This window comes from Neophocaena asiaeorientalis, unplaced genomic scaffold (assembly GCF_003031525.2).
Source record: "Neophocaena asiaeorientalis asiaeorientalis breed wild unplaced genomic scaffold, Neophocaena_asiaeorientalis_V1.1 scaffold111, whole genome shotgun sequence".
Taxonomy (NCBI): Eukaryota; Metazoa; Chordata; class Mammalia; order Artiodactyla; family Phocoenidae; genus Neophocaena; species Neophocaena asiaeorientalis.
This window is the reverse complement of record NW_020174994.1, coordinates 681,257-707,990: the sequence shown is the minus strand read 5'-3', so window position 1 is coordinate 707,990 and position 26,734 is coordinate 681,257. Positions and strand designations below refer to the sequence as shown.

The following is a 26,734-nucleotide window of genomic DNA, read 5'->3' as shown; positions in this document are numbered from 1 at the left end:
TTTGCGGTACGCGGGCCTCTCACTGTTGTGGCCTCTCCCATTGCGGAGCACAGGCTCCAGACGCGCAGGCTCAGCGGTCATGGCTCACGGGCCCAGCCGCTCCGCGGCATGTGGGATCCTCCCGGACCGGGGCACAAACCCGTGTCCCCTGCATCGGCAGGCAGACTCTCAACCACTGCACCACCAGGGAAGCCCAAGAAATCATATTTTAATATGGCTAAACCCACGGAACATCAAATTGCCTTGAACTTTAAGGTAGATTGAAATTCAACCCAAGATTTAAGAACGAAAGAGTAACTTTAGCAGAAATCTGGTATTTAGCCCAGAAGCGTACCAGCCTCAAAAATTTGGCATTACATGTTCTCTGAAAAGTGACCACAGTTTACGTATAAATGAGAGAAAAGAGGGGTCTGTGTTGCCTTTATTTGGGAAAACAATTATATGTTGGAGATTTGGTGAATTATCTGTGCTATGTGAAGCAAATTCAGGCCACAACTATTAAGTAATAATTATTAATACACTTTTAAAATAAAGTGTATGAAGCATTAACAAAAGACTATTTATATATATATGCAAATCCTCTGACCTCTCAGGACCTGTTATCCCATCTGTGATAAAGGAATTAGTTTAGGTATTTTCCTGTTTCAGCCCAAGCAGCACCACGTGTATTGGTTTAAATTTGGGATTTCTGTGTTAAATTGTGTTTGGAGAAAAGATTCTGAAGATAAGACATTGTAAAACCACCAGATGACCCCTCTCCTAGCCACTGCCCTCCAGCAGAAGGGGACCCAACACCCTTGCTTTGTCTTACAAGTTCCCGTCAGGAAGCCTCCTCCTCACCCCATCGTTTCACACTCCACTCTCAATCCCTTACCTTAGGCCACTCCTTTGCTCTATCAAGTCTCTCTGGGGCCTGAGGCTGATCCTTTCCCCCATTCTCCGGCACCTGTGACCATTTATTCATGCATTCAGCAAGTATTTTTTGAGCTTTTTTCTAGGGACTTGGCATATATCAGTGAGCAAAACGAAGATCCCTGTGCAGCTTCCATGGCAGCAGGTAGCAATCGACAATAATAATAAACAGAAAATAAGCAGTTTGTAGAGGATGCCAGATGGTGATAAGTGCTATGAGAAGAAAAAGTCAAGCAGGGAAAGGGGGACTAAAACTATAAGGAGTCATGCTGAGAAGGAGGATTCTTGGCCCCATTCCTGCAGTTCCAAGTAAGAAGTCTACCTAGGGCTTCCCTGGTGGCGCAGTGGTTGAGAGTCTGCCTGCCGATGCAGGGGACACGGGTTCGTGCCCCGGTCCGGGAGGATCCCACATGCCGCAGAGCGGCTGGGCCCGTGAGCCATGGCCGCTGAGCCTGCGCGTCTGGAGCCTGTGCTCCGCAACGGGAGAGGCCACAACAGTGAAAGGCCCGCGTACCGCAAAAAAAAAAAAAAAAGTCTACCTAATCCAGCCTGGCCCTTTATACACTACCCTGGAACTGACCTATGGTCAGAGGATGCGTGTGGTAGAGACAGTACTCAACAAATATCCATACTCGTTATTTCCCAGCTTCCCTTGCAGTTAGGTCAGGCCCATGTGACCCACGCTGGCCAACGAAACGTGAGAGGAAGAGCAGTTGAAAGTCAGTTTGTCTCTTTCATCTCATCCTTACTGTGATGTGCTCACCTTAAAGGGCATTAGTCTAGGCATCACGGCTACAAGAAGAAGAAGGCCACCCAACCTGCATCAGATGTGATATGAGGAAGAAATAAACTTCAACTGTTTATGTCACTATGATTTCAGGGCTGTTTGTAACTGAATCATAGTGTAGGCTATCTGTACCAGTATCTGTGAAAGAAAATGAACTGGTAATTATAACATCATTTTCTTCTTTTTGATGGTAAAGTAAGCAAAAAGCCATGAATTTTTACCTCCTCATAAACTGACAGAGGTGTAAAGGTACAATCCTGCCAGGAAAGAAATGAGTAAATTACATTTAGCTTTTGCCCTTTTAGGACTCCATAAATATTCTATGACATATTTTAAGAAAGTATTTTGATTCATCAGCACAATTTACTTTTCTTGGATTCATGTAACAGTAACATTTCATTGAAAAAAATACTTAGTAGAAAATGTGTAATTTGTTTTAATCTAATCAACATATTTCTTGGGCCATTCAGTTTCCTGGTTATTCCCTTGACTTAAATCTCACACTGGAGGAACAATTTGTTTTCTATAAACGTTTTCTACAACACCACTCATTTAAGAAAGACTAAAATATTAACAGAATCAGAGGGAGTTTACAAGCAAATGCAAAGCACAGGCAGTATAAACTCTAAGCTGTCCACTGAGAAACTTTAAAATTAAATTTGCCTGTGCTCTAACTCATGGGATCATGCCAAGACCCTTGTCCACATTTTCCTTTAGTGGACTCCAAAGAAAACATTTTGAAAGATAGTCTGAAACTCATAAACATTTGTTAATAAATAAAACCAATCTATAAGGAAATACTGATATTCAAGGCGAGACCTATAAGTGTGTAAAGCAAGAAACCACTGAGGGGCGCCAGAAAGACCCAAAGATTCTCCCACAGTCTGTCAGGGTGCCTAGAATCCTACCATTAATGGCTCTCTGCTTTGACTCGAAGGATTCTGTTTCTCTGCAACAGCTTTAACAGAAAAGAACAACACAGCTGGAGTAGAACAGGCAAGAGAGACCATGCTGAGGAGCAGGGGACTGGGTTGAATGATGTGAAGATGGTGATAGCAAAACCATGGTCTAAAATAAAGTGCAACAGCTGACCAACTGATAAATAAATCAGAATATTCTCCTAGAACACCTGCTATCTTTAAGACATTATACCAGGCACTCTGAAAGACACAGAAATATATGAGGCAGGATTACTGTCTTCATGAAGTCTGCAGTCTAGTGTTTGGCCTTTGTTATGGAGCCAGAGAATGGATGGCTGGTTAAAGCTAGAAATATGAGTGTGGCCTGTATTCATCCTCAGCATGTCTGCATAAGGCTCCAAGGAGATCTAGGTCAGGCAAGTGAAGAGTATCGCGGGACTAGAGAGAACGAGATCTAGAGAAGAGGAAACAAGGATGAAAGGAACGATGAACTGATAAAGCCATTCTCCCCTTGGAGAGTAAAACAGTAAAACACTTTTACTCTTTAGTGTGAGAAGAGATTACAGGCTTTGATGCCTGCAGAATTTTATGTCCTTCCACCAAATAAAAAGAAACATAAATTGAATTTCATATAATTAGTTTGTTACATTGCTTTGTTACAAAAGCTTTTTGAGATTTTTGTCAGTTTTAAACACTTACCATCAAACTTTGCAAGTCTGCTAATATCTGCTCCAAGTTCTGAGGTAACTGATAGCGCATGGCGCACTTTAAGGTTCGTTTCCCTGTGAAATTAATTGACATGGCATGAACTTTTAAATGGAACAACCCAACAGCATCTCACACAAAGCCATCAGGGACACTTCAGCAATCTCAGCACATGCAAAATCCAACACAAGAGATTCAAGAAACTCCCTCTGAATGTCATTCACACCTCCCACACTACCTCTGGAAAATGGACAGGGCTTTGCAGGCTCCTAAGAGCTGGCATTCCACCCACGGCACATCTGTGTAACAACAGAGTAATCTGTTTTGCTATTTGAAAAAACAGAGGATGTAATAAATATGCTTTCATTCAAACCTACTTAACATCATGCATGAGTTACAAAACACATTAGGAATGGGAACACAGTTGCCAAAAAAAGGAGGCCAGTATCACTCTAGATAGAGTCTGCTATCTATGTAGGAGTTTTACTTGTAAGAGATGGTCATGGCTAATTTCACAGTAGCTGAAATTCAAATGGGAAAAGGAATACAGCTTTCTTTTTCTTGGAGAGTCAAGCCAAGAATCCCATAAGTCTAGAATCACACAACTAGACAAGAACTAAGTAGATCACAGTGAGCTGGTCATCTTCTTCCAGGCAAGACCACATATACACTGGACAGATGGCTCTCTGGTATTCGTGAAATGACCAGCAGTGAAGATTCTATGACCATCACTAAAGTCTTGTGTTTAAAGAGTTTGCAATGCCAGTTCCCTCACTGAGTTCAACCTAATTCTCTTCTACCGTAACTTAAGATCATCTGTCAGAGTTCTACCTTTATGGGATGTTTAGTAGTGGGCTAATTCAGTCAACAAATATTGATTGAATATATACCATAGTCACTCATGAACCTCAATGCAGCCACTAAAGGTTACTGTCCTCTTGCAGGAAACAAGTGGTAGGTAAAAAAGCAAATATCGCCTTTTAGAAGTACATGCCAAACCGTGAAATAACTGAATTTAGAGAACTGAGCAGGTACCTGAGACTGCATTTAATCTAAACTTCCCATGAGTGAGCTTCACAATCATGTTACGACAATATATACCCAGCCCAAGGAATGCCCATTGGTGAAACACCTTTCTGCATGAAATATTAAGTTGAATGTATAATTGAAATGTCTTTGTTTAAAAGTAACCTTATTGATCTAAATCTATCAATTCGTAGGAGGCAGAGATGTGTAGGGATTGAAATAGTCAAGAATAACTTCATAATTGAGGCAGATATTGAGCTGGGCTTGATGGAAAAGAGTGAGACAGTGGTGTTGAGGTTAAAGGACCGAAATGAGTTGGGTCATTTAAATGACTTTTCAAATAATTGAAACAGTCAGTCACACCAGCTGGACCAGACAGCCCTCGTTCCATGACCATAAATCCCGTCACTCATCAAAGTTCATCATCATCACGTTAAGTTACTTCCTCAGGATTCTCTGTACCAGCTCACTTCCACCTTCAGATGTGGAAGCTAAAGGGGAAGAATAATCACACATAGACCTTACTGATAAAAAAAAGTTCCTTTTCCAAAATTCCTGATTACTACCTTCATACTCTTCCTTAATCTGCCTCAATATCTTGATAAACTTCAAAATGATTCTCAGCATAAGAAACAATACAGAAAGATCCTTTGTACCCTTTACTCAATTTCCCCTCTGGTACCATCTTGCAAAACTATATCACAATATCATGAGCAGGATACTGACATTGACAGTCAAGACCCAGAACATTCCCATCACCACAAGGATTCCTTCAGTCTCCCTTTATGGACACACTCACTTCCCTGCCTCCTGAAACCCATCTTTAACTCCTAGCAATCCCTAATCTGCTGTCCACTACTCTAATTTTATAGTGATGTTACATAAATGAAATAATACAGTATGTGACCCTTTGGGATTGGCTTTTGTCCACTCAAAATGATTCTGTGAAGATTCATCCAGGTTGTCGCATGTATCAATAGTTCATTCCTTTTTATTGCTCAGTAATATTGCACGATATGGATATACCACAGTTTGTTCAACCACTCACCTGTTGAAGAACATATAAGTTGTTTCTAGCGTTTGGATATTACAAATAAAGCTGCCCCAAACATTTGTATATAAGTTTTTGTGTAAACATATGTCATTCCTCTGGGATAAATGTCTGGGAATGAAACTGCTGGGTGATATGGTAGTTACATGTTTAGCATTTTAAGAAACTGCCAAACTCTTTTCCAAAGTGATTGTAGCCTTTTACATTCCCATCAGCAATGTGTGAGTGACCCTGTTTCCCAACATCCTTGCCAGCATTTAGAGTTCTCACTATTTTTTCTTTTAGTTATTCTGATAGGTGGGAAGTGATATGTCATTGTGGTTCTAATTTTAATATCCCTAATGGCTAATGTTGTTGAACATCTTTTCGTGTGCTTATTTGCCATCTGTATATCACCTTTAGTGAAATGTCCCTTCATGTCATTTGCCAATTTTCTAACTGGATTGTTTAGTTTTTTTACTGTGGGGTTTTGAGGATTTTTAATATTTTCAAGATACAAGTCCTTTGCCAGGTAGATAGGTTGCAAATATTTTCTCCTAGTCTGTACCTTATTTTTTCACCCTCTTAACAGGGTCTTTTGCACAGAAAAAACTTTTAATTTGATGAATTCCAGTTTGTCAAATTTTCCTTTTATGTATTACGCTTTTGGGATCAAATCTAAGAACTCTTTGACTAGCCCTAAATCTTGAAGATTTTCTACTATGTTTTTCTCTAAAGATTTTATAGTTTTGTTTTGTTTTTTTGTGGTACGCGGGCCTCTCACTGTTGTGGCCTCTCCCGTTGCGGAGCACAGGCTCCAGACGCTCAGGCTCAGCGGCCATGGCTCACAGGCCCAGCCACTCCGCAGCATGTGGGATCTTCCCGGACGGGGGCACGAACCCGTGTCCCCTGCATCGGCAGGCGGACTCTCAACCACTGCGCCACCAGGGAAGCCCCTATAGTTTTATATTTTACATTTGAATTCAGTTTCCTTAATAGCTACAGGGCTATTCAAATTATCCATTTCATATTGGATGGGTTCTGATAGTTTGTTTTCCGATGAAGTGGTCCATTTTATCTATTTTGTTAAATTAATGTATATAGAGTGGTTTGTAGTATTTCCATATCCTTTTGATGACTTCAGGATCTGTCATAATATCCCCTGGTTCATTCATGATATTGTTAACTTGGGTCTTCTCTCTTTTTTTCTTTCCCTGTCTTCTTAAAAGTTTGTTTATTTTATTGATGTTTTCAAAGAACTAGCTCTCTGTTTCATTGACTTTTCTCTATTGTTTTTCTATTTTCAAATTCATTGGTTTCCACTCTTTATCTCCTCCCTTCTGCTTGATTTGAGTTTATTTTGCTATTTTCTAGGTTCATGAGATGGAAGATTAGATCATTGATTGGAGGCTTTTTCTCTTTTCAAGTGTATACATATAGGGCTATAAATTTCCCTCTTAGCACTATTTTAGCTTCTGCCCAGACCAAGGGTAAGATCATACAGGCTGAACTCTATTTGGATAGCTCAATACAGCATTTATTTTGAAAGCAGTGGCTAAAACCATGGGCTCTTTGGTCAGCTGCCAGGTTTGAGTCCTGGCTTCACTCTCTAGAAGTTTGGGACAAATTATTTCATCTAAGCCTTCATTTTCTCACCTGTACAACAGGGCTTATATAGTACCTACGTTAGGATTAAATGATGAAATTCATCTAAAGCACACATATAGTATCTTTAAAATGTAAGCATTCAATAAATATTTTGATGTCAGACAGACAAACTGAATCCACTGAAACAGAATTACTATACAGTCTATAACTAAATTCCAAATTAGCATCCATGTCAAAACTGCATCCTACTGCATTTCTCTCTTATCTCTCTACATCTTCATTTGACCCAGTTCCAAAAGTTGCCTTCTAAAGTAACATCAGTCCTCTTTCTTCAAGGGATCTTTTCCCAGCTGCTCCACGGCATGTGGGATCCTCCCGGACCGGGGCACAAACCCGTGTCCCCTGCATTGGCAGGCAGACTCTCAATCACTGCGCCACCAGGGAAGCCCTCTTCAAGGGATCTTGATTGTCACTCCTCTCATTTTCCTTAGACAATCACTTGAAATTAAAAACAAACAAACAAACAGAAAACCCTTCCAGGGAATCTCAGTGAAAAGTCCCTGTGTAAAGCTATTTACGTATATATGTTTAGCTCGCTGTTTCTGAAAGAAATAAATTTAAGAGAAAAAACAGAGGCTTCACAAGATCTGCAAAGTAATTAGCAAATGGACTTTGCAATTTAGAGTCTTATGTCTTCCAAGAAAGTAAAATGAAGCATTAGGGCCTTTTTAGATTTTTTTTTGATTGAAATAGCGTTGATTTACAATATTTCAGGTGTACAGAATTGGCCTTCAGTTATATATATATATATATATACATATATATATATATATACATATATATATTCTTTTTCAGATTCTTTTCCATTATAGGTTATTACAAGATATTGAATATAGTTCCCTATGTTATAAAGTAGGTCCTTGTTGTTGTTTATCTATTTTATATATAGTAGTGTGTATCTGTTAATCTCAAATCCCTAATTTATCCCTCCCCCCTTCCCTTTGGTAACCATAAATTTGTTTTCTATGTCTGTGAGTCTATGCTTTGAAATAAGTTCCTTTGTATCATTTTTTTTTAGATTCCACGTATAAGCGATATCTTATGGTACTTGTCGTTCTCTGTCTGACTTACTTCACTTAGTATGATAATCTCTAGGTCCATCCATGTTGCTACAAATGGCATTATTTTGTTCTTTTTTATGGCTGAGTAATATTCCATTGTATACATATACCACATCTAAGAATAAGGTTTAAGGTTTAAGTTAGGTTCTGTTTCTAAAGCTATTACTCTTTTTTTTTTTAACATCTTTATTGGAGTATAACTGCTTTACAATGGTGTGTTAGTTTCTGCTTTACAACAAAGTGAATCAGTTATACATATACATATATCCCCATATCTCTTCCCTCTTGCATCTCCCTCCCTCCCACCCTCCCTATCCCACCCCTCTAGGTGGTCACAAAGCACCGAACTGGTCTCCCTGTGCTATGTGGCTGTCTAAAGCTGTTACTCTTAAATAAATTGAAAACCAATCTAAATAATTATTTTGACCTTAATAACTTACCCATCAAGTTCAGCAGTTTCAATATAACAGAGGCCATGTGGCTCACTACTTGATAGGAGAAGCAGATCAGCCTATTTTGAAAAACCAGGATAAAGAATACTTGAAAAGGGAAGATTGATTGAAAGCCTTCTACACTGAATCATCCCTCCACTACTAATGAGCCATTAGAGGCTTAGAAAAAAAGTGAGAGGTGAAGTTCTGTTCCACCTCTCTACCATATGCCCTGAATCAAAGCCACCCTCCACTTCCTTGTTCCTGGTTTGCATGCCCTTGACCATCAGAACATAAGCAAGGGGAGAGATAGCATATAAATTAATAGCCACTTTATTTTTTTAATAGAAATGTTTAAATTTTTACATATTTCTATATAAAATGTGTATATCTCATAGAAATACATAAAATTCTATTTTCTTTCTTTGATAATTACTAATGGGAAATATAAAACTTTCCCCAATAAATAAGATAACTGGAAATACTTATATGCACATACTTTAATTCCGTGGTTATCAGTTAAGAGCTGAGGCAGGGAAAGAAGATGGGGAAAGACAAAAGTAAAGTAGGATGGAGGAAACTGAAAACAATAGAAAAAATAAGAGAGGCAAGGAAATTTTTAAAAGAGAAAAGGATTAAAGGAAAAACAAGATTAAAACATAAGCAAGAGAAAATAAAAAGATGGTGGCATGTAAGAAAAGGGAAAGAGAAGAAAAGCAGGGGCTAAGCAAGAGGGCAGGATAGAATAGAAAACATGGTAAACAGAAAACATTCAGAGGTGGGAAGCTGGTCTTTCACAGAGATAAATTATTCTATTCGGCCATCCATTTGTGTTTTGGAAATGACCCATCACAATTCAGTTTTAGAATTCTGGTAGCTTTCTACATTGGGAAATTGTTTATTTGAAATTTCAAAACTGATTTTTAAATGAGGGTTTTTATGAAATTCTGAAGGTTTTACATGTCTAAAAAGAACTGACTAAAATTCTGGCAATTTATTTTGACATATTAGCCTAACAATTTTTTAGCTCTGTCTAAATGTACAACTGGCATTCCAAAACTGTAAACGTTTCTTATCTTTGTTTTTTAAATATTTGAATTGTTCCATTCTCAAACCTTGGAGGTTAAATTTAGAATCAATCCACTGATTTCATTGTCTCAAGCTTTTAAATTTTCAACTCAAAAATAGGCGTGGTGTAGGTGCATGTGGCGGGGAGGGGGTATAGTTTTGTCTAAGTTGTAATAAAACAGAACTAAAAGGCAACTCAGTGACAACCCCTAACCGAATAAATGGGTTTGCACTATCAAGGCTCCGCCTCAACTCTGGATGAAAAAGCCAGAGACACCTGTCAAGGCAGAAGTTATTTATTTTCTGACTTCTCACAATGTGACCTGAGCAAACCCGCTCTGAAGAGAACATGTGAAGAGTGTATGCCGCTCTTGAGCCAAAAATTACCCATCTTGAGTTTAAAGTGGAAAAATGTTATGAAAATTTACCTTGATTTTATTTCTCACATTTAAATTTCAATGAATAAAGGCACAAGGCACAATAGCAGTAGAGCTTCATGCTCTTCGGCCTATGGGTCTCCTCCCCAAGTTTAACAGGATCATTTCAAAAATAATCCACAATTCCCTAATTCTATCATCTGTGATTGAAATAGTTGTGAAGTTTAGAGAAAGATATCCATTTGTACCTAGAGTTGCTTTTCTTCAAAACTCTGCCTAGTAAGAACCATTACTTTTTTCTTGTTACAGTTTAATTTTGAGCTCAGCTGCCTCAAGACATATTTTTGATAAACAAAGGGAGGAATTGTCGGCCACAGTTGGCTCAGAACATGTGACTGAGTCACCACTGCCACCTTCTGACCAGATTCTTTCCTAAGCAGTGACTCAACTTCCTAGAGGCATAAACTGAGAACTGTAAACCCCACGGGTTCTGGGCTAACTCTTCCTGTTCTCTCTACCCCCTGGGGACCTGGGACTTCTACCTTCCTGTCTTCTACCTTCCCTGCCTCCTCCTGTCACCTCCATTGTCACCCTTCTCTATGTCCTCTGAACCTTCCTCCTGTTTTCCCACTCCCTGATCTCTGTCCTGCCTCCCCTCATTCTTCCTCTGTTCTCCCTGCCCCACTGCTGAGCCTTGGTCTTTCCTTTTGCTAGCTTCTCCCTTCAATTTTTAAAATTCATTAGTTGAGGAGGAAGTGTGAAGGGGCAGAACCAGAGAGGCATCCAGTGGAATAAGTGACCAGCTCACTCATCATCATGCCGTCCTATTTCCACGTGCACTCAGCAGTCATTCTGGAAAGGAAGGGCAAGAGAGCTGTAGTAACAGCCCTGGTAGTCCTGGGTTGCCCTTTGGTCAGAGGTTCTGGGAAGGGAGTGGAGCAACACATGGGTGGTCTTCGGGCCCAACAAACCCCATGACTCTGTGAGCCTCAAGTCAGTCCTCCTTAAACTGATCCCTTTAGTATCTCTCAGGGACCCAATTCCTAGTCGATCCAGAAACTGGTGTTTGAGCTGTAGGTGTTTATAATACCAGTAGCCAAAATTTGGTGGGGACTTACTATGTGTCTGGCACTGTGCCAATGGCCTTACATGCAATATTTTATTTAACTCAAAGAAATCCTAAGTGTAGGTCTTGTTATCTCCACTTTACAGATAAACAAAGTGAGACTCAGAGAGGTTCAGTAACTTGTTTGCGGCCACATAGTAAGTAGGGCACCAGGATGTGAATCTAGGCAATCTAAGGCATTTACTGCCAGGAGTACTAAATTAAATAAAAACTTCTTACCTTCCAGCATTTTATAGCTTAGTAAAGGCAGAATATGACAAGGGTTCTAAGTGTCTTATTAACCAAGTGCTGTGGGAGGAATGCAAATGAGAAAGGGAGCACGTCGGGTTGGTAGTTGAGGAAGGGCCTGATGGAACATTCTGGATGGAATGGAGGGCAGGTCTCCGCAGGCAGAGGCGTTAGCAGGAATGCAGCGCGGGGAAGGGAAGGTGTGATTACTGGAGCTCACGGGGGGTCCAGGCAGCAGTTAATTCCAACCATACCCATCTTCCTTAGACCCCCATTCGTACTTTCTGCTGTCAATTATTGGTGCCTTTTCCCCACGCCCTTCCAGGAAAGGCTCAGCTATGTCTCCCAAGAATTAAGGAATGTTTTTCAACACAATGTTCCTTCTCCCACCTTCCACAGGTAACAAAAAGCCCAAGCAGGGGCTTCACGGAAACCAGAAAAAAATATACCAGCCAGAGGAACCTTGAAAACCTTGAACATCTTTGAGTTCTAGATGCCAATGACACTGGACTCCTAGATTTACTAGGCATGATTAATGTTTGTTGAACTAAAGAACAAATGAAGCAAAACCTCAAGTGATTATAACACCTGAAAGCTGTAGAGTTCTCTAAGGGTTTACAAAACACTCTCACATAATTGCGTCACTTTATTCTCTCAACAACCCCATTAGGGGATAATATTGTTCCCACTGTGTGTATAAGAAACCTGGGAAGGTAATTTCTGGTCTCACAAGCACTAGATGAGCTAAATTAACCCATGGAACGCCCATACCCTTTACAAAGTCATGGCGAAAGTTTCATCACATCTAATAGAGGATCCCAAGACTCCAAGCAATATAAGGCCATACTCATGGCCACATGGAGGTTAAAGGGCAAAGCTAGAACTCAGAACTCTGATCCCCAAATGTATGCTCTTTCCACTGGTTGGCTACAAAATCACTGGAATACACCTATGAAAAACAGACAGCATTTCACTTCGTTGGTGTTCAGAAACCAAAACTACAATGGTAAAACAATATTGGGATTCGATTCATGACGTGATGGAAAGATAAATTTGTAGAATTAATTGGAACACCACATTTGGATCTCCCTTCATTTTTTTTTAAGCCATTCTCACATGTGGAATTCTTCTTTATTTTCTTTATCATCTACAAAATTATCTTTTCTTTTATTCTTTTACAGTACAAAAATAAGAATACAAAATGGCTCATGCAGTACGATTATACTTATGGAAAAATATGTCGATGTGGACAAAAGTCAGAATGAAGTCATAAAACTGAAAATGGGTAAGATTATAGTTAATGTTTTCATTTAAAATTTAAATTTCAGATCCAGCAAATGCATGTTGAATGTCTCACATATTTTTGAAAAAGGAAGATTTATTTCAGCAATCAGAGTAAAACAAGTAACTCTGATTTGAAGCTATAAAACTTAAAATAACTAAAAAAGGCAATTCAACCACAAAATGGCCTCCCCAGAAGGATGTCCAAAAACAGTGCTGAAAAAGACTGGAGAAAATGCCCTGATGATGGGTCAAGAGAAAGCCAAAGCCTGCCCATGGTCAGCACTGGAGGTTAGGTTAAACTAGCCCTTTCATTTCTTAAGGTGAAATTTTCAGTTCTGTAACAGAAGAACGCTTTGTTCTAAAGCAAAAATTTACTGTTGTAAACACTGAAAACATGAAGGCCTTTTTGTGGAGGGGATGGAGGGTGGACTGTTTTTCAAATAAGCTAAACAATTAAATTCATGTGATGTTCAAATATGCTCATGTCCAGTAAGAGGTTTATTTCTACCACCAGATGAGAAGAGCCAAACAAGACAAGAGCACTGCTGTCAAGTAAAGGAGGAAGGTAGGCCTGGCTCCCAGGGTCCAGGCTCTGGCAGTATCAAGAACTCTGCAGTGTGTTTTCTCACACAGTTTACTTAATTCTTCTAATGGAAGTCAATCTCATTGTGATAACTGAATTATGCTCTACGATTTTTTTTTTCTTGGTCCCGCAGTAAAAATAGGAGCTCTGGAAATTCAGCTCAAAAGTGTTTTAGATTTTTTTAAAAAGGTAAGGGGCAGTTTTCCTTATTGGGAAAACAAAGGTGAGTAACTTCTGAACATACCAGCTAACTGGTCATCTCAGGCAAGCTCCTTTCCTTCCTTAAAATGTACTGATATGGTGACATAAATCCAGTTAGAAGTTCTGCGTCAGAATTGGGTGCAACATTCTCTGGCCACTTCACCTCCATCATCCAAGCCTAGAGGCCCTGACTCTGGAAGCCCAGTCGCAAGGTAATCAGGACCAACTTTTCCAGTGGAGGCAGGAGCAGCATGTGGTAAAGGGAGGGGTTAAAACTCCTGGCTCTCCTATTGACAAGCTATCTGATGGCACTGTGCCTCCATTTTCTCGTCTGTAAAATGGGAACAATAATGGTACATAACCTGCCGTCATTGGGATAATGTGAGGATTAAATGAGTTAAGTCATATAAAGAGCTTGTAATATTGTCTGTCATGTGGCACATAGTCAATAAAGGCGAGCTATTATTATCATGATCTTCATGATCTGGTTTCCCAAGATGTACCTCTGTGCAGTAACTCCGAAGTGAGTCTCTTTTAGAGACCTGTGATCGTTGCTCCCCAAATGTAAGCTCTCTGACAGCCCCTGCCAACTGATGCCAGGGAATAGGAAGTTATATTAGCACTTCTAAGTGATTACAGCAGTTCACCCACAGAAACATTTATTTGTCCTCGAAAACAGCTTCATAGGTGCCGCGTAGCCGCACGTGGATAAACTTTGAACAAAGTGACCTAATCAAGAGGCACTGTGGTGTTTTGGCGTTTGAAGGAATCCCTTCCTCACTCATCCAAAGATTAAACCAACAAGCTATAATTGTATGAGTCAGACAGAGATCAATGGAGATAAAAATATCATCTTTGTCACTGATCAAGCTATTGGAGACCAGGCTTTAGGTCTGTGGGCCCAGTGGGCTTGCTAACACTTCACCCCTGTTAGACTCATCTAGTCATAGTTGAAGTCCTCTGGAAGCTCGAAACTACCTGGACCCTCTCGCTACCCCCACCATGGGGATCTACTCCTGTAAAGTTGGTACTTCGAACGAGCTGGGCAGAATGTACTCTCTGTACACAGACAGAGCCCAAAGAGAAAGGGAAGGAAGGAGGTGCCAGGTCATGCACACCACTCCCCGCCCCAACACTTAACAATCGGAGAAGTCACTCCTGGGAGAGGGGAACACGCAAGGGGGTGCAAGACGCTTAGTGTTATTTTGGGGCTGCCCCTCCAAGTGAAAACAGGAAGGATGAACCTAGGAAAGAGTAGGGAGTAAGCATTTCTACCCCATCATGTAGCCACAATAAAAAGGCTACATCTGCACTGTCCAGTAAGGTAGCCACAAGTCACACGTGGCTATTTAAATCTAAATTAATTAAAATTAAATAGAATTTAACATTCAGTTGTTCTAGCCACATTTCCAGTGCTCAGTATCCACAAGGTGCTACTGGCTGTTCTATATTTGGACGCACAAATATAGAACATTTTCTTCACTGCAGAAATTTCTATTGGACAGTGCTGGGACACGTGAATCACTGACTTCATGGAAACTCATCTAAGTGTGGGATTCATTTTAAATCAATGATAATGATGCGTTCATGGAACTGGTTTCCTTCCATGTGACGCCTGCACTTACACTTGATTTCCATGCTTCATTCCACAGAAAGGTTTGCAATAACAAGCAAGCATGTGTTATTTTCTATAACACAGAAAATACAACTAAATTAAAAACAAAGACCACGGGAAGTGCAAATTAGAATATTAAGGCTAGAGGGCAAGTTGGAGCACAGATATGCTGTCCATGAGGTCCTTGGAGTTAAGAGATTTGAGACACAAATTTGACTCCTGCCTTTATGGGATTCACCTCAAAGAATCTGATAAATGAACATAGTATAGTATCAGTGAATAAGTGAGTTCAGTCCAATATTTACCCTTGTTAGAGTATATCCATAGGGCTCTTAAAACATTATTTTTACTGAATACCTTAAGCAGAAATTACCTAGCATTTCCCCTGAAGTATAATTCCAAATAAAATAATAGTTAAGTGTTTGGGATCCTTTAATTTTTCCTAATTCCACTATATCTAGCACCATGCCTGGCATAAAGTAATTTCCAAAAAAATTTTTTTGAATGCACACATCCTAGAATTCTATATATGCCCATTAAAAAAAAAAAAGTTAAGGTTATCCACTAAGAAGCACCAAAACTTTTTCATTGTAATTATCTTAATTGGAAGTAGAACCAAAATGAGTTATATGGAGCCCTTTCTTCTCAAGCAAAGAACCCTGAATATATGTGATCTTTTCTTAATTAGGGCATATCAGTACCTCATGGATCCAGAACACCCTGAATTTTGGAAATTTATAACCACTTTTCTTTTTTTTTTCTGTCTTCTTTCTTAGAAAAGACTGACATTAATTCATTCAGCCAACATTTACTGACTGCCCCCTATGATCCCACATGGCACTAGATGTTATGGATCAGGCAAATCAATGTGCTCCTTGCTTGTAAGAATCTTGTAGTCTAGTCTCAGCTCAGACAGAGAATCACAGCAACTACGGGCTGGAAGGGATCTCTGAGATCATATAGTGTGCTCTTGCACCTGGATTTGACATGTGAAGAAACAAACGAAAGGCAGAGAAGATAAAGTGCTGTCACTGAAGGAATGGAGCAAAGACTCTTCTCATCCAATTCCCCACCCAGTATCCTTACACTGTATTTTACACTAAGCCTCAATCTTTCCTACAGGGTATGTTCTTCTAACACATGCTACCCTCAGTGTACTCTGCTCCTAGTATTTAATGAGCTGGAAAATAAGCTGGACATGCTACTTTAAATTGTGTCCGAAAAAAGTAAATACGTTTTGAAAACCTGGCAGACTGCCCTAGGTCTAAGGAACCCAGGTTACATCGGTGGGCTCTGAGACCTCCATTTTGGCTGCACCAACACCTTTTTGCTTATTTTTGGCTCTCAGCTATTTTCTAGAGACTTGAGGTTGTCAGAGAAATAAGCACTTCTCTATGTAAAGTGTGCACTCTTTTTGAATGGCCTATCCACTGACTAGTCACCTTAGCATGGGTTGTTCCAGAGAATCAGTATACACAGACGATACATTAATGAAAGAAGACTGTTTCTGAAAGTGAATGTTTAAGAGTCTTAACTGAGTTGTTCTTGTAAATAGATCTTGGGGCCATTTGTTTTATGCTGTGGGAAAATGTCTCAAATTTAATGAAGAACACAGCTTGATAAATAAAATGGCATTAACACAAAAATTTTCATGAGTAATCTAATACATATTTGACATAAAGACTACAATCGTTACAATTTTTAATCTCTGATCTGGATAGCTTTTATAGCCTTGCATTTAATACGAACTATAGTTAGTCACATATATTTTAGTTTTGACTGACCCCTTGAATTTTATTAAGGAAACTGTAACACAGGCAGCTTGAGAATATAAGTTATAGTGCATTTGGTATACAAAGTAAAACCTCATAAATAGCATTTATTAAGAACATTCAATCAACATTTTCTGATCGTGATTATTCAGGAAAGAACATCCATTCTCTCTTTCTATAGCTAATCTTTTCCTCTATGATACTGCACATTACCAGTATTAATTCCGTTATTGGGGGGATAATATTCAAACTATGTGAGAACTATTTTTAAAGTACTCTGGAGCATTTTAAAAGCTCTTATTTACATCAAACAATTGACAGCCTGATTTTAAATATTTTTTATCTATTAATTTCCCAAAGGAAATAACAAGGTGATAATCACTCAGCCTTATCTGAGTTATCAGGTTATTGAAAGTAATTAAATGTCTTTCAAATATTTTATAATTGAGACTTTTTAATAATACATCCTGGTATTCCCTCCTTAATTACGCTAAATTAGCACAGATTTACTAACTTTGCAAATGTAAATATTTTAGTACATATGCTATTTTAACCTGAGATAAATTTCTTAAACAATACTCACAGCAACAAACTGGTTATTTTCCAATTTAATGATGTCTCCCACTTTGACATTCATCCATTTTTCATTCTGCAGCCTAAGAACAAAAACAAAATTAATGTTTTTCGGGAACAGAGAAGAATCAAGAGAATGTATTCACAATGGAGCATCATATGACAGAAGAAGCTGATAAGACTTTTTTTCTAGAACACTAAATCCAAAGAACCTTGCATAACAAAGTCTTTTACCTGAGTGATGTGGGAACTAAGGCCCAGAGAAGTCAAGTGATTTGCCCAAAGACACCCAGTGAGTTAGTTATCCCTGGGGCTAGACTCAAAATGCCTAACTCTTGGCTGTGTGCTCTTTCCACCACCCCATGGTACCAGCTTTATACAGCAGCTATTAACTCTTACTTGCATACCCTTGGGCAGAATATTTAAAAGAAAAAGAAACTCAGGGGGAAGGAAAGAAAGAAATTCAATCATTAACATTCTTTTCAACCTCTGTATTAATAAATATAGAAACATCACTGCTGTTGTCTCAGAAGTCTGTTTAACTGGAGGCAAGAAGTGAAGGAGACAGAAGCAAGGGGGCAATAGCTAAAATGCAAGTAAGAGGAAAAGAATAAAAATTCTGGAAAGGACAAGAACAGCAATGGGTGACAAAAGAAGCCTTAGAACACTGAACAAGAAAGACCACCTACAAATTATCCACAGCACTCTGGCCAAAGGGCAGGCTCGGTGGCATTCTAACGGCTAGGACCAACAGCTCAGAATTGAGAACACAGTCAAGATGTTGCACTGTTTTCTTCGAGGCTCATGTATATAATGGAGCCGCAGGTCTACCCTTCACCAAGTTCAAAGGGGTTTATGACAAAAAGCTATTGTGTCTAGCTGGTCAGGCCCCTCGCGACAGTTAGGCAGACAGGCCATCTGGAAACAGACCACCTGTGGCAGTACCCGTGATGCTAATCATCCTTTCTGAAGTTCTCTGACATGTAAACCAGTTGGAGACCTTCATCACACTTCTTTCTCAGCGATTCCCTTCTAGGAGAGAAGGCTGGGACAAGTAGGCCAGGTTCCCCAACAAGTTAAGGTGGGCAGGTTAATTTCATTGTGCAGTTTTTAAGAAACAACCTAATTTACTTCTTTTATAAGCTGGAAAACAGTTTTAAATATTTATACAACTATGAAATATGCCTCACACTATCAACCCTGCTGGGTCATTTGGCTTAAACACTCAAAAAATTTCTCTTTAATACGGATCCAAGTACATGTTGTTCTGGAAAGTTTTCAATTGCAGCATTTTCATCTCTAGCCAGAATTCAATCATTTTTCCAATGCCATACTTTTCTGCACTTTATCTAGTTCAATGACAATGAAAGACCCTAGGAAGTCTTTAAATCTCATTTTATTTATTTTTACAGGTATGGATAGATTATGTGCTGGTCTATTTCTCCTGGGGTATCTCCTTTGGAGCATTAGTGACATTTCTCAGGAGACAGTATCTTAGATAAAATGAAAGTGCATCTGCTTCAAGAAGAAGCTGAGATGATACTAAGTCCCATTTGCAAACTTCGATTCCTCCTACCTGTATACTATAAGCTCTACAAAGGACCACGTCCTACCTCTTCCACCAAAATGGAAAAATCAACCCAAGGTAAAAGGAAACTCTACAGGACCTCTTATACATTTTAAAATGCACACTTGAGAGTTAAGTTTGCACGGGTAAGTAACAATAGCCACTATTTGGGGTAATAAATTCTAACTTGTCTATTGTCATAATATTTCCCCCCATAAAACCAAAGCAATTGGGAATATGTTTTTAAAAGTCTGGTGATATCCATGGGAATTAGTTGAATTAACTGCTACACTTGGAAAAATACTGGAATAAAATCTCTTTAAGAAAAAAATTTGCAAAATCCCAGGGCATGCAAAGAATCTTTGATAAGAAAGAATCTGATATGGTCAATATGGATTCCTACTGGGACAATACAGAGAAGTGATAAAGTAGAGAAAAATCCCTTCCCTCATGCCAGATTCTCAGGCCCATTCTCCTCCTACCCACACGCACCCCTATCTGTATTTTACCCTCTACTTTCTAACCTATTAAATATTTCCAAAAATAGAAAAACACTCAGAATAAGTCATCTGACCAACCCCCACTAAGATCTGACCATTAGTCTGCTAACATCATCCAACAGTCCAAGAAAGCAGAAAATATTTGTAATACCATGTATGAGCCCAGTCTCCCTTACTTTAACTCACTCTACTCCTTTCTCTCTCTTTCTCTCTTGCCACCTGTCTGCCCTCTGACCAGAACATATACCTCAGAGCTCCTCTTCCCAAAAGGCCCCTTTGTAACTCCAGATATCTTCTAACACCTACTCTTATCCTTGGTCACCTACCCCTTTCCACCTATTCCAATGGAAATTCCTTCCCTAAAAATGAGCACTCCAAACACTTTACTTCCAAAGTCTACGACTAACAGTATTTGAAATCTTAAAAACCTTCTGGTATGTACATGTACAAATTCCACAGGACACAATATCACCTCTGTGGGCTATGAGCTATAGAGAAGTTCACAAGGCAACAATGTTTGTGACAAAATTTTTCAGAACTCGAAGCAAAATATTGTTGCGAAGCTACACAAACATGGGAGAAATTTCCTCAAAGGAAATATTATCCAAAACTAATGACCAATATGACAAAAAACAGCAAGTGGTATTCCCTGGATGTTGACCCTGACCCTAGCGCTATCCAACTATTTCATCAATAACCTACACAACCAACCCACAGACACATTTGTCAGACTTGTACACAGCATCCTACCAAGAAGAGAGCATAACTCTTACAAAGAAGATTGTGACAGAAAGTTATGACTTGAAGAGGCTACCAGAAACTGAACGAAGAGGAAGAAGTACAAAACAGATTATTCTGGAGAGCAGAAAGTAACACTCCACAGATGTAATTAGGGTTTTGAAGAAAAAGGGCCTGGAGATATCAGTAAACCATATGTTGTGTGTGATGTCTTGGTTAAGCCTCTTATTTGAATATATATCTGTAGAACAATTAATATGTATAACACAATCAGAGGAGTTTTTTTAATGTTATTTCCTATTCTTTCTTACCAGGTAATGATAACTGCCTTTAACTAGGACCTCAGAGATATACTTCAGTTAGCACTAAGGATCATAGCTACACAAGTACCCAAACTTACTAACAAGTATAAACTGATAAAGATCTGCAAAGGAATTTAAATCGAATATATTTTAAATCCCACCATTTTTCTTTTCCTACACACTACCACCACCACTGACTTTATAACATCAAACACATATCAGAAGACTGGAGGGACAGATAGGAAAATTTCCTTTAAGGCTCATCTTCAAAATATTTCTAGACTTCTGAGATTTTAGCTTGTATAGTAATTTCATTTTGCCATCATCCTGAAACAACGAAAACACACACTCCCTGGTCCTCCATGTGCGGTGCAGCTGTTCCCAAGACTCATGTTTGAAGCAAGCTTGCGTCATAGCTCTGTGCAGGGAACACAGGGTGGCCTTGTGGGACGTGAAAATGACACTTGGCTCCGTAGACTCGGCACCTTCAAACTTTGCTTTTACCGTTGTCAAGAAAAGCCCTCCCACTCTAGTAGAGGATTTGTAGTATATAAATACTCTGAAAGCAAGTTAATTCATGTAATTGCACTGAATCAAGAAACTCCAAGATTTTTAAATATGCTTCAAGTATCAGTATCACCACATAATTGCTTCAGGTTTTGAAATGGACATAATCTAGCTAACGCTTCTTTGAACCAGATTTTTCAAAAATAGTTGGGGTAATAAGTTAGCTTTTACCTTATAAGCTCACAAGCCAATCACTACATAATAAGCCAAAATTCAAGAAAAGGACTCATAAAATTTAAATTCCAAAGGTACCATAAAACATATGGGGTTAATTGTCACAGAATAGTGACTAGAGTTATTTTGAGGAAAGAATTTTTAAAAACACACCCACTAACTATATATCTACTCTCAGAACATCAGAGAATCTGAGTTCTGAGAAAAGGTGGTGAGAGATAGCAACTGTACCTAATAATTGTTGATAAATTTGTCTGAACCTGCTTCTTCCTGACAAGGCATAGCATACTAGGAGCTGCTACAATTTGCTGAGGACCTCCTTGAGAAAATGAGAGTGGGATAGCACCTACCATTCTCCATGTCACTGAACCACTGGCTCCAGAGGCTAGAAATCAAGTATTTACCGCGAGCAAGATTCCAAGCCCATTGCTGAAGCTTAAGGGGCAGAAGGAAGAGATCTTCATGGGTCTCCTCAAGGCTTCTGTCATCCTTTCCACAATCTAATTTTCCTGATTGCCCATTAGCATCACAGATTCCTGAAAAGAAGATTTCCTCAAAAGCTACATAAATTATGTTGGCATACTAGAGAAAGAAGATAATAAAGAAGGTCAGTATAACTGACCTCACCTAATTAACCAAACAATCCACATACACTGAGCTTGCTTTCTTCCTTAATCTCAAGCCCATGTCAGATCTACAACATACAAAAGTATTCAACTGCTCATACAGACTTTGTTTTATTCACCACTGTATCTTCAGGACCTAGAATAATGCCTAGTTTAGAGTAGGCATTCAGCATTTGTTGAATGAATGATAAGTAAATTAATGAATATAGAATCATTATTTCTAAAAACAGTTGTTGAATGACAGCATTTCCCTGAATGTCTAACAAGAATTATAGCAATGAACAATTTATTTAGTGCTTACTGTATTCCAGGGAGTGTGCTGATCGCTTAATGTATAGGGTTGCCAAATAAAAATAAATGACACCCAATTAAATATGAATTTCAGGTAAACAACCAATAATTTTTTAGTTTAAGTGTGTTCCATGCAATATTTGGGATATATTTATACTAAAATATTGTCATTATCTGCATTTCAAATTTAACTGGATGTCCTATATTTTAACTTGCTACATCTGGCAATACTGAATAGTCTCTTATCTCATTTAATCCTCACAGCAGCCCTATGAGATAGGTACTGTTTCTACCCCCATTTTAGCAACTTTAATCAGAATAGAAAACTGAAGTTCAAAGACATTGAGACATTTGCCCTATTTTGCAACATCTGTCAAAAATTCAAATGTCCACATACTTTGACATTCCACTTTAAAAAACTGATCATACAGGTGCTCAAAGATGGATATACAAGGATGTTTATTACAGTATTATTTGTAATAGCAATCTATGAGAAACCATCACTGCCCATCAATAAGAATTAGATAGATATACCAGGGTACACCTATCCAATCATGGCTCATCTACTCAATGGAATACAATGCAGCCACTAACAAGAATAAGATAGGTCTATATGCGCTGATGTGAAATATCCTCCAAGTTACATTATCAGGTTGAAAACAAGCACATGCACAACACTGCACATGTGCTGTAAGATTCTAACTGTGTTTTGAAGCAAGGATAAACCTACACATATGTCTGTTGTTACATGCATAGAAAATTTCTTGAAAGACACACAAGAAACTCTTCAGTGGTAGCCATTAGAGAAAGGAGATGAAAAGGAGAACCGGGATGTAAGGGAGACTCCATTTCATTGTATACTTTTCTGGACTGTTTTGGCATTACAAATATTGGTATTTTAAAGGGCAATTGGGGAGTAAAAATAGAAGAAAAGAAAACTCCTCCAAGTTCACAGGTGAGTGGCAGAATCAGAACTACAACCTGAATCTGCCTGACTACAAAGCCATGCTTTTAATAAATCTATACTTATTGTTTTTTTTTAACTTTAACTTTTAACTTTATTTTCCATGATAATTATGTATTGCCTATTTAGAAAGAGAATGGCCCCTAAGGAGCTGAAGAGATTCAAGCACAGCAATAGTGCAGACTCCCAGCGTTTCAATCCAGCCGATCCAAAGACAGCTGGCCGTCATGGTCCCCTGACAAAAGTGTCCAGTGGACAGCAGCAGTTCCTGGTTCTTTTCAATTCCACTGCTGTCAGAGCCACACTACAGCAAGAGATACAGTTTGGCCCTAATCCTCTAACAACAGACTGGTGAACAGGATCTCATTACACTGAGAATGAGCATAATACTCGCATCTTTGGAATCTATTTATTTTGAAGAATGCAGACGTTTTCCTCCTTTTCCTCCCCTCTTATTAGCACCATGCTCATGCTGAGGTAGAAACACACAGGGTGGGTTAGGTCTCACACCCATTTCGTAGGGGGAAAGGGTGAGAAGAAGGAGAAATGATAAAAGTTATAGTCCTACAGCACGGATAATTTCGTTTAACAATTTTCTGAGAAAAAGTAATCAATATCAGAGAGGCCCTGCCTAATTTATACAAAGCCTTGTAGAGCCTTTTGTGCATTATTTGGGTGCAGAAATACACACACAATTTGGCCTTACTATTTTGAAAACAGAATGATCGATTCACTTACTAAGTTTTACCCGAACAATAAATAAGCCCACTGACAGTTGTGCAGAAAATCTATACTCTTTAATCATTTCCATAAACTGAAACACTTCTCCTGAATGAGTCTCTCTAGATCCTTTCTGTCTTCTCTGTAAATTCTTAGTAGAATTCCATTAATATATGGCTAAGAGATGAAGAAACCCCAAGGAAATCAGAAGAAAATTATTTTAAAGGAAGACTATTACATCTGCTCTCACATACGAATGCTGAGGGAATACCTTAGACTGACCATGGAGAAAACAGAGTAATTTAGGCCTAGGTCACATTCCTGGGCAGCAGAGTCAGAGGGAGATCTGTGTGGAAGAAGTTTATTGGCAAGTTCTCTTGGGAATAACACCTGTGGGGAGTGAAGGAAACAGCTGGGCAGAGGGAGGAGTTAGGCTGTTGATTCAGTCACAGTAAAGGCTCAGGCAACCCCAGGGAAGCTCTGGAGCTGGAATGGGCCGTCAGAGTTGGATCAAGGGGACTAGGCCTTTATACCTTGGCTTTGTTCAGTCATGGGATGCGGTCTGACCCCAGCAATGAGGTGTGACCTTAAGAAAAACAGCTCTCCTCAGCCAAGGGCAATTCCCAGAGAGAGCTGACAGCTCAGGGCTGTATGTAGGCAGCACGCCCAGCAGCTGGAGAAACACATTCTGCAGTCTGGAGGAGGGATGTAGGTGGAACATAAGAGCACCCCTGACAAATTGAGAGCTCACTTTCCAATTTTGCTATCAACATACTCTTGTAATTAGAATATTCCTTTTTAATTCTAGGCTATTTCACCTTTCTTTAGTTCCAATTTCAATGCCACAAAGTCAATACAACCAGCTGCCATGAGCCTTTAAGCTCCCTACGTCCATTTTAAAATTGGGGGAAAAAAAAAATCTGTGAAACTTTGGGTCATCCTTTTTTCCAATGATTATTAAAGAAGTTGGAAGATAAAATTGTATTACCTTTCCATTAAAAATAGTCTACAGATGACCACTGACTACCCAAATATCCTAAGAGTAATGTCAATGGGAAAAATCATTATTCCTGAAATATTCCTACTATGAAGAACATTTTTTTTAAAACATCCTTATTGGAGTATAATTGCTTTACAATGGTGTGTTGGTTTCTGCTTTATAACAAAGTGAATCAGCTATACGTATACATATATCCCCATATGCCGTCCCTCTTGTGTCTCCTCCCTCCCAACCTCCCTAACCCACCCTTCTAGGTGGTCACAAAGCACCAAGCTGATCTACCTGTGCTATGCAGCTGCTTCCAGCTATCTATTTTACATTTGGTAGTGTATATATGTCCATGCCACTCTCTCACTTCGTCCCAGCTTACCCTTCCCACTCCCGGTGTCCTCAAGTCCATTCTCTGCATCTGTGTCTTTATTCCTGTCCTGCCCAAAGGTTCTTCAGAACCTTTTTTTTTTTTTTTTGGATTCCATAAATATGTGTTAGCATACAGCATTTGTTTTACTCTTTCTGACTTACTTCACTCTGTATGACAGACTCTATCTAGGTCCATCCACTTCACTACAGATAAGTCAATTTTGTTTCTTTTTATGGCTGAGTAATATTCCATTGTATATATGTGCTACATCTTCTTTATCCATTCATCTGTCAGTGGAAACTTAGGTTGCTTTCATGTCCTGGCTATTGTAAATAGAGCTGCAATGAACAATGTGGTACATGACTCTTTTTGAATTATGGTTTTCTCAGGGTATATGCCCAGTAGTAGGATTGCTGGGTCATATGTTATTTCTATTTTTAGTTTTTATTAAGGAACCTCCATACTGTTCTCCATAGTGGCTGTGACAATGTACATTCCCACCAACAGTGCAAAAGGGTTCCCTTTTCTCCACACCCTCTCCAGCATTTATTGTTTCTAGATTTTTAAATTATGGCCATTCTGACCAGTGTGAGGTGATACCTCACTGCAGTTTTCATTTGCAATTCTCTAATGATTAGTGATGTTGAGCATGCTTTCATGTGTTTGTTAGCAATCTGTGTATCTTCTTTGGAGAAATGTCTATTTAGGTCTTCTGCCCGTTTTTGGATTGGGTTGTTTGTTTTTTTGATATTGAGCTGCATGCACTGCTTGTAAATTTTGGAGATTAATCCTTTTTCAGTTGCTTCATTTGCAAATATTTTCTCCCACTCTGAGGGTTGTCTTCTCGCCTTATGGTTTTCTTTGTTGTGCAAAAGCTTTTTAAGTTTCATTAGGTCCCATTTGTTTATTTTTGTTTTTAATTCCATTTCTCTAGGAAGTAGGTTGAAGATTTTTAATCACAGTCTCAAGTTCAGTGCTTGTGATTGGTCTGTTTATATTTTCTATTTCTTCCTGGTTCAGTCTCGGAAGGTTGTGCATTTCTAAGAATTTGTCCATTTCTTCCAGGTTGTCCATTTTATTGGCATAGAGTTGCTTGTAGTAATCTCTCATGATACTTTGTATTTCTGCAGTGTCAGTTGTTACTTCTCCTTTTCCATTTCTAATTCTATTGATTTGAGTCTTCTCCCTTTTTTTCTTGATGATTCTGGCTAATGGTTTATCAATTTTGTTTATCTTCTCAAAGAACCAGCTTTGTTTTATTGATCTTTGCTATTGTTTTCTTCATTTCTTTTTCATTTATTTCTGATCTAATCTTTATGATTTCTTTCCTTTTGCTATCTTTAGGCTTTTTTTTGTTCTTCTATCTCTAGTTGCTTTAGGTGTAAGGTTAGGTTGTTTATTTGAGATGTTTCTTGAGGTAGGATTGTATTGCTATAAACTCTCCTCTTAGAACTGCTTTTTTGCATCCCATAGGTTTTGGGTCATGTCATGTGTTTCTAGGGTTTTTTTTTTTTTTTGTGGTACGTGGGCCTCTCACTGTCGTGGCCTCTCCTGTTG

The 26,734-nt window shown here is 38.9% G+C and overlaps 1 protein-coding gene across 13 annotated transcripts in view; it reads right to left on the bottom strand.

Annotated features, from left to right (window-relative positions):
• ATP8B4 (ATPase phospholipid transporting 8B4 (putative)) overlaps positions 1–26,734 on the bottom strand; it is a 287,386-nt gene that overhangs the window by 112,592 nt on the left and 148,060 nt on the right. For 11 of the 13 annotated variants that reach the window (XM_024761880.1, XM_024761893.1, XM_024761884.1 and 8 more), the window contains 3 exons: positions 17,378–17,450; positions 8,550–8,620; positions 3,319–3,401 (listed from right to left, as the gene is read on the bottom strand). In XM_024761880.1, coding sequence (XP_024617648.1) covers positions 3,319–3,401; positions 8,550–8,620; positions 17,378–17,450 — 227 coding nt within the window. Of the gene's footprint in view, positions 1–3,318; positions 3,402–8,549; positions 8,621–17,377; positions 17,451–21,565; positions 21,585–21,619; positions 21,721–26,734 lie in introns of those variants that run through there. The other 2 variants (XM_024761890.1, XM_024761892.1) reach the window with 2 other exon arrangements.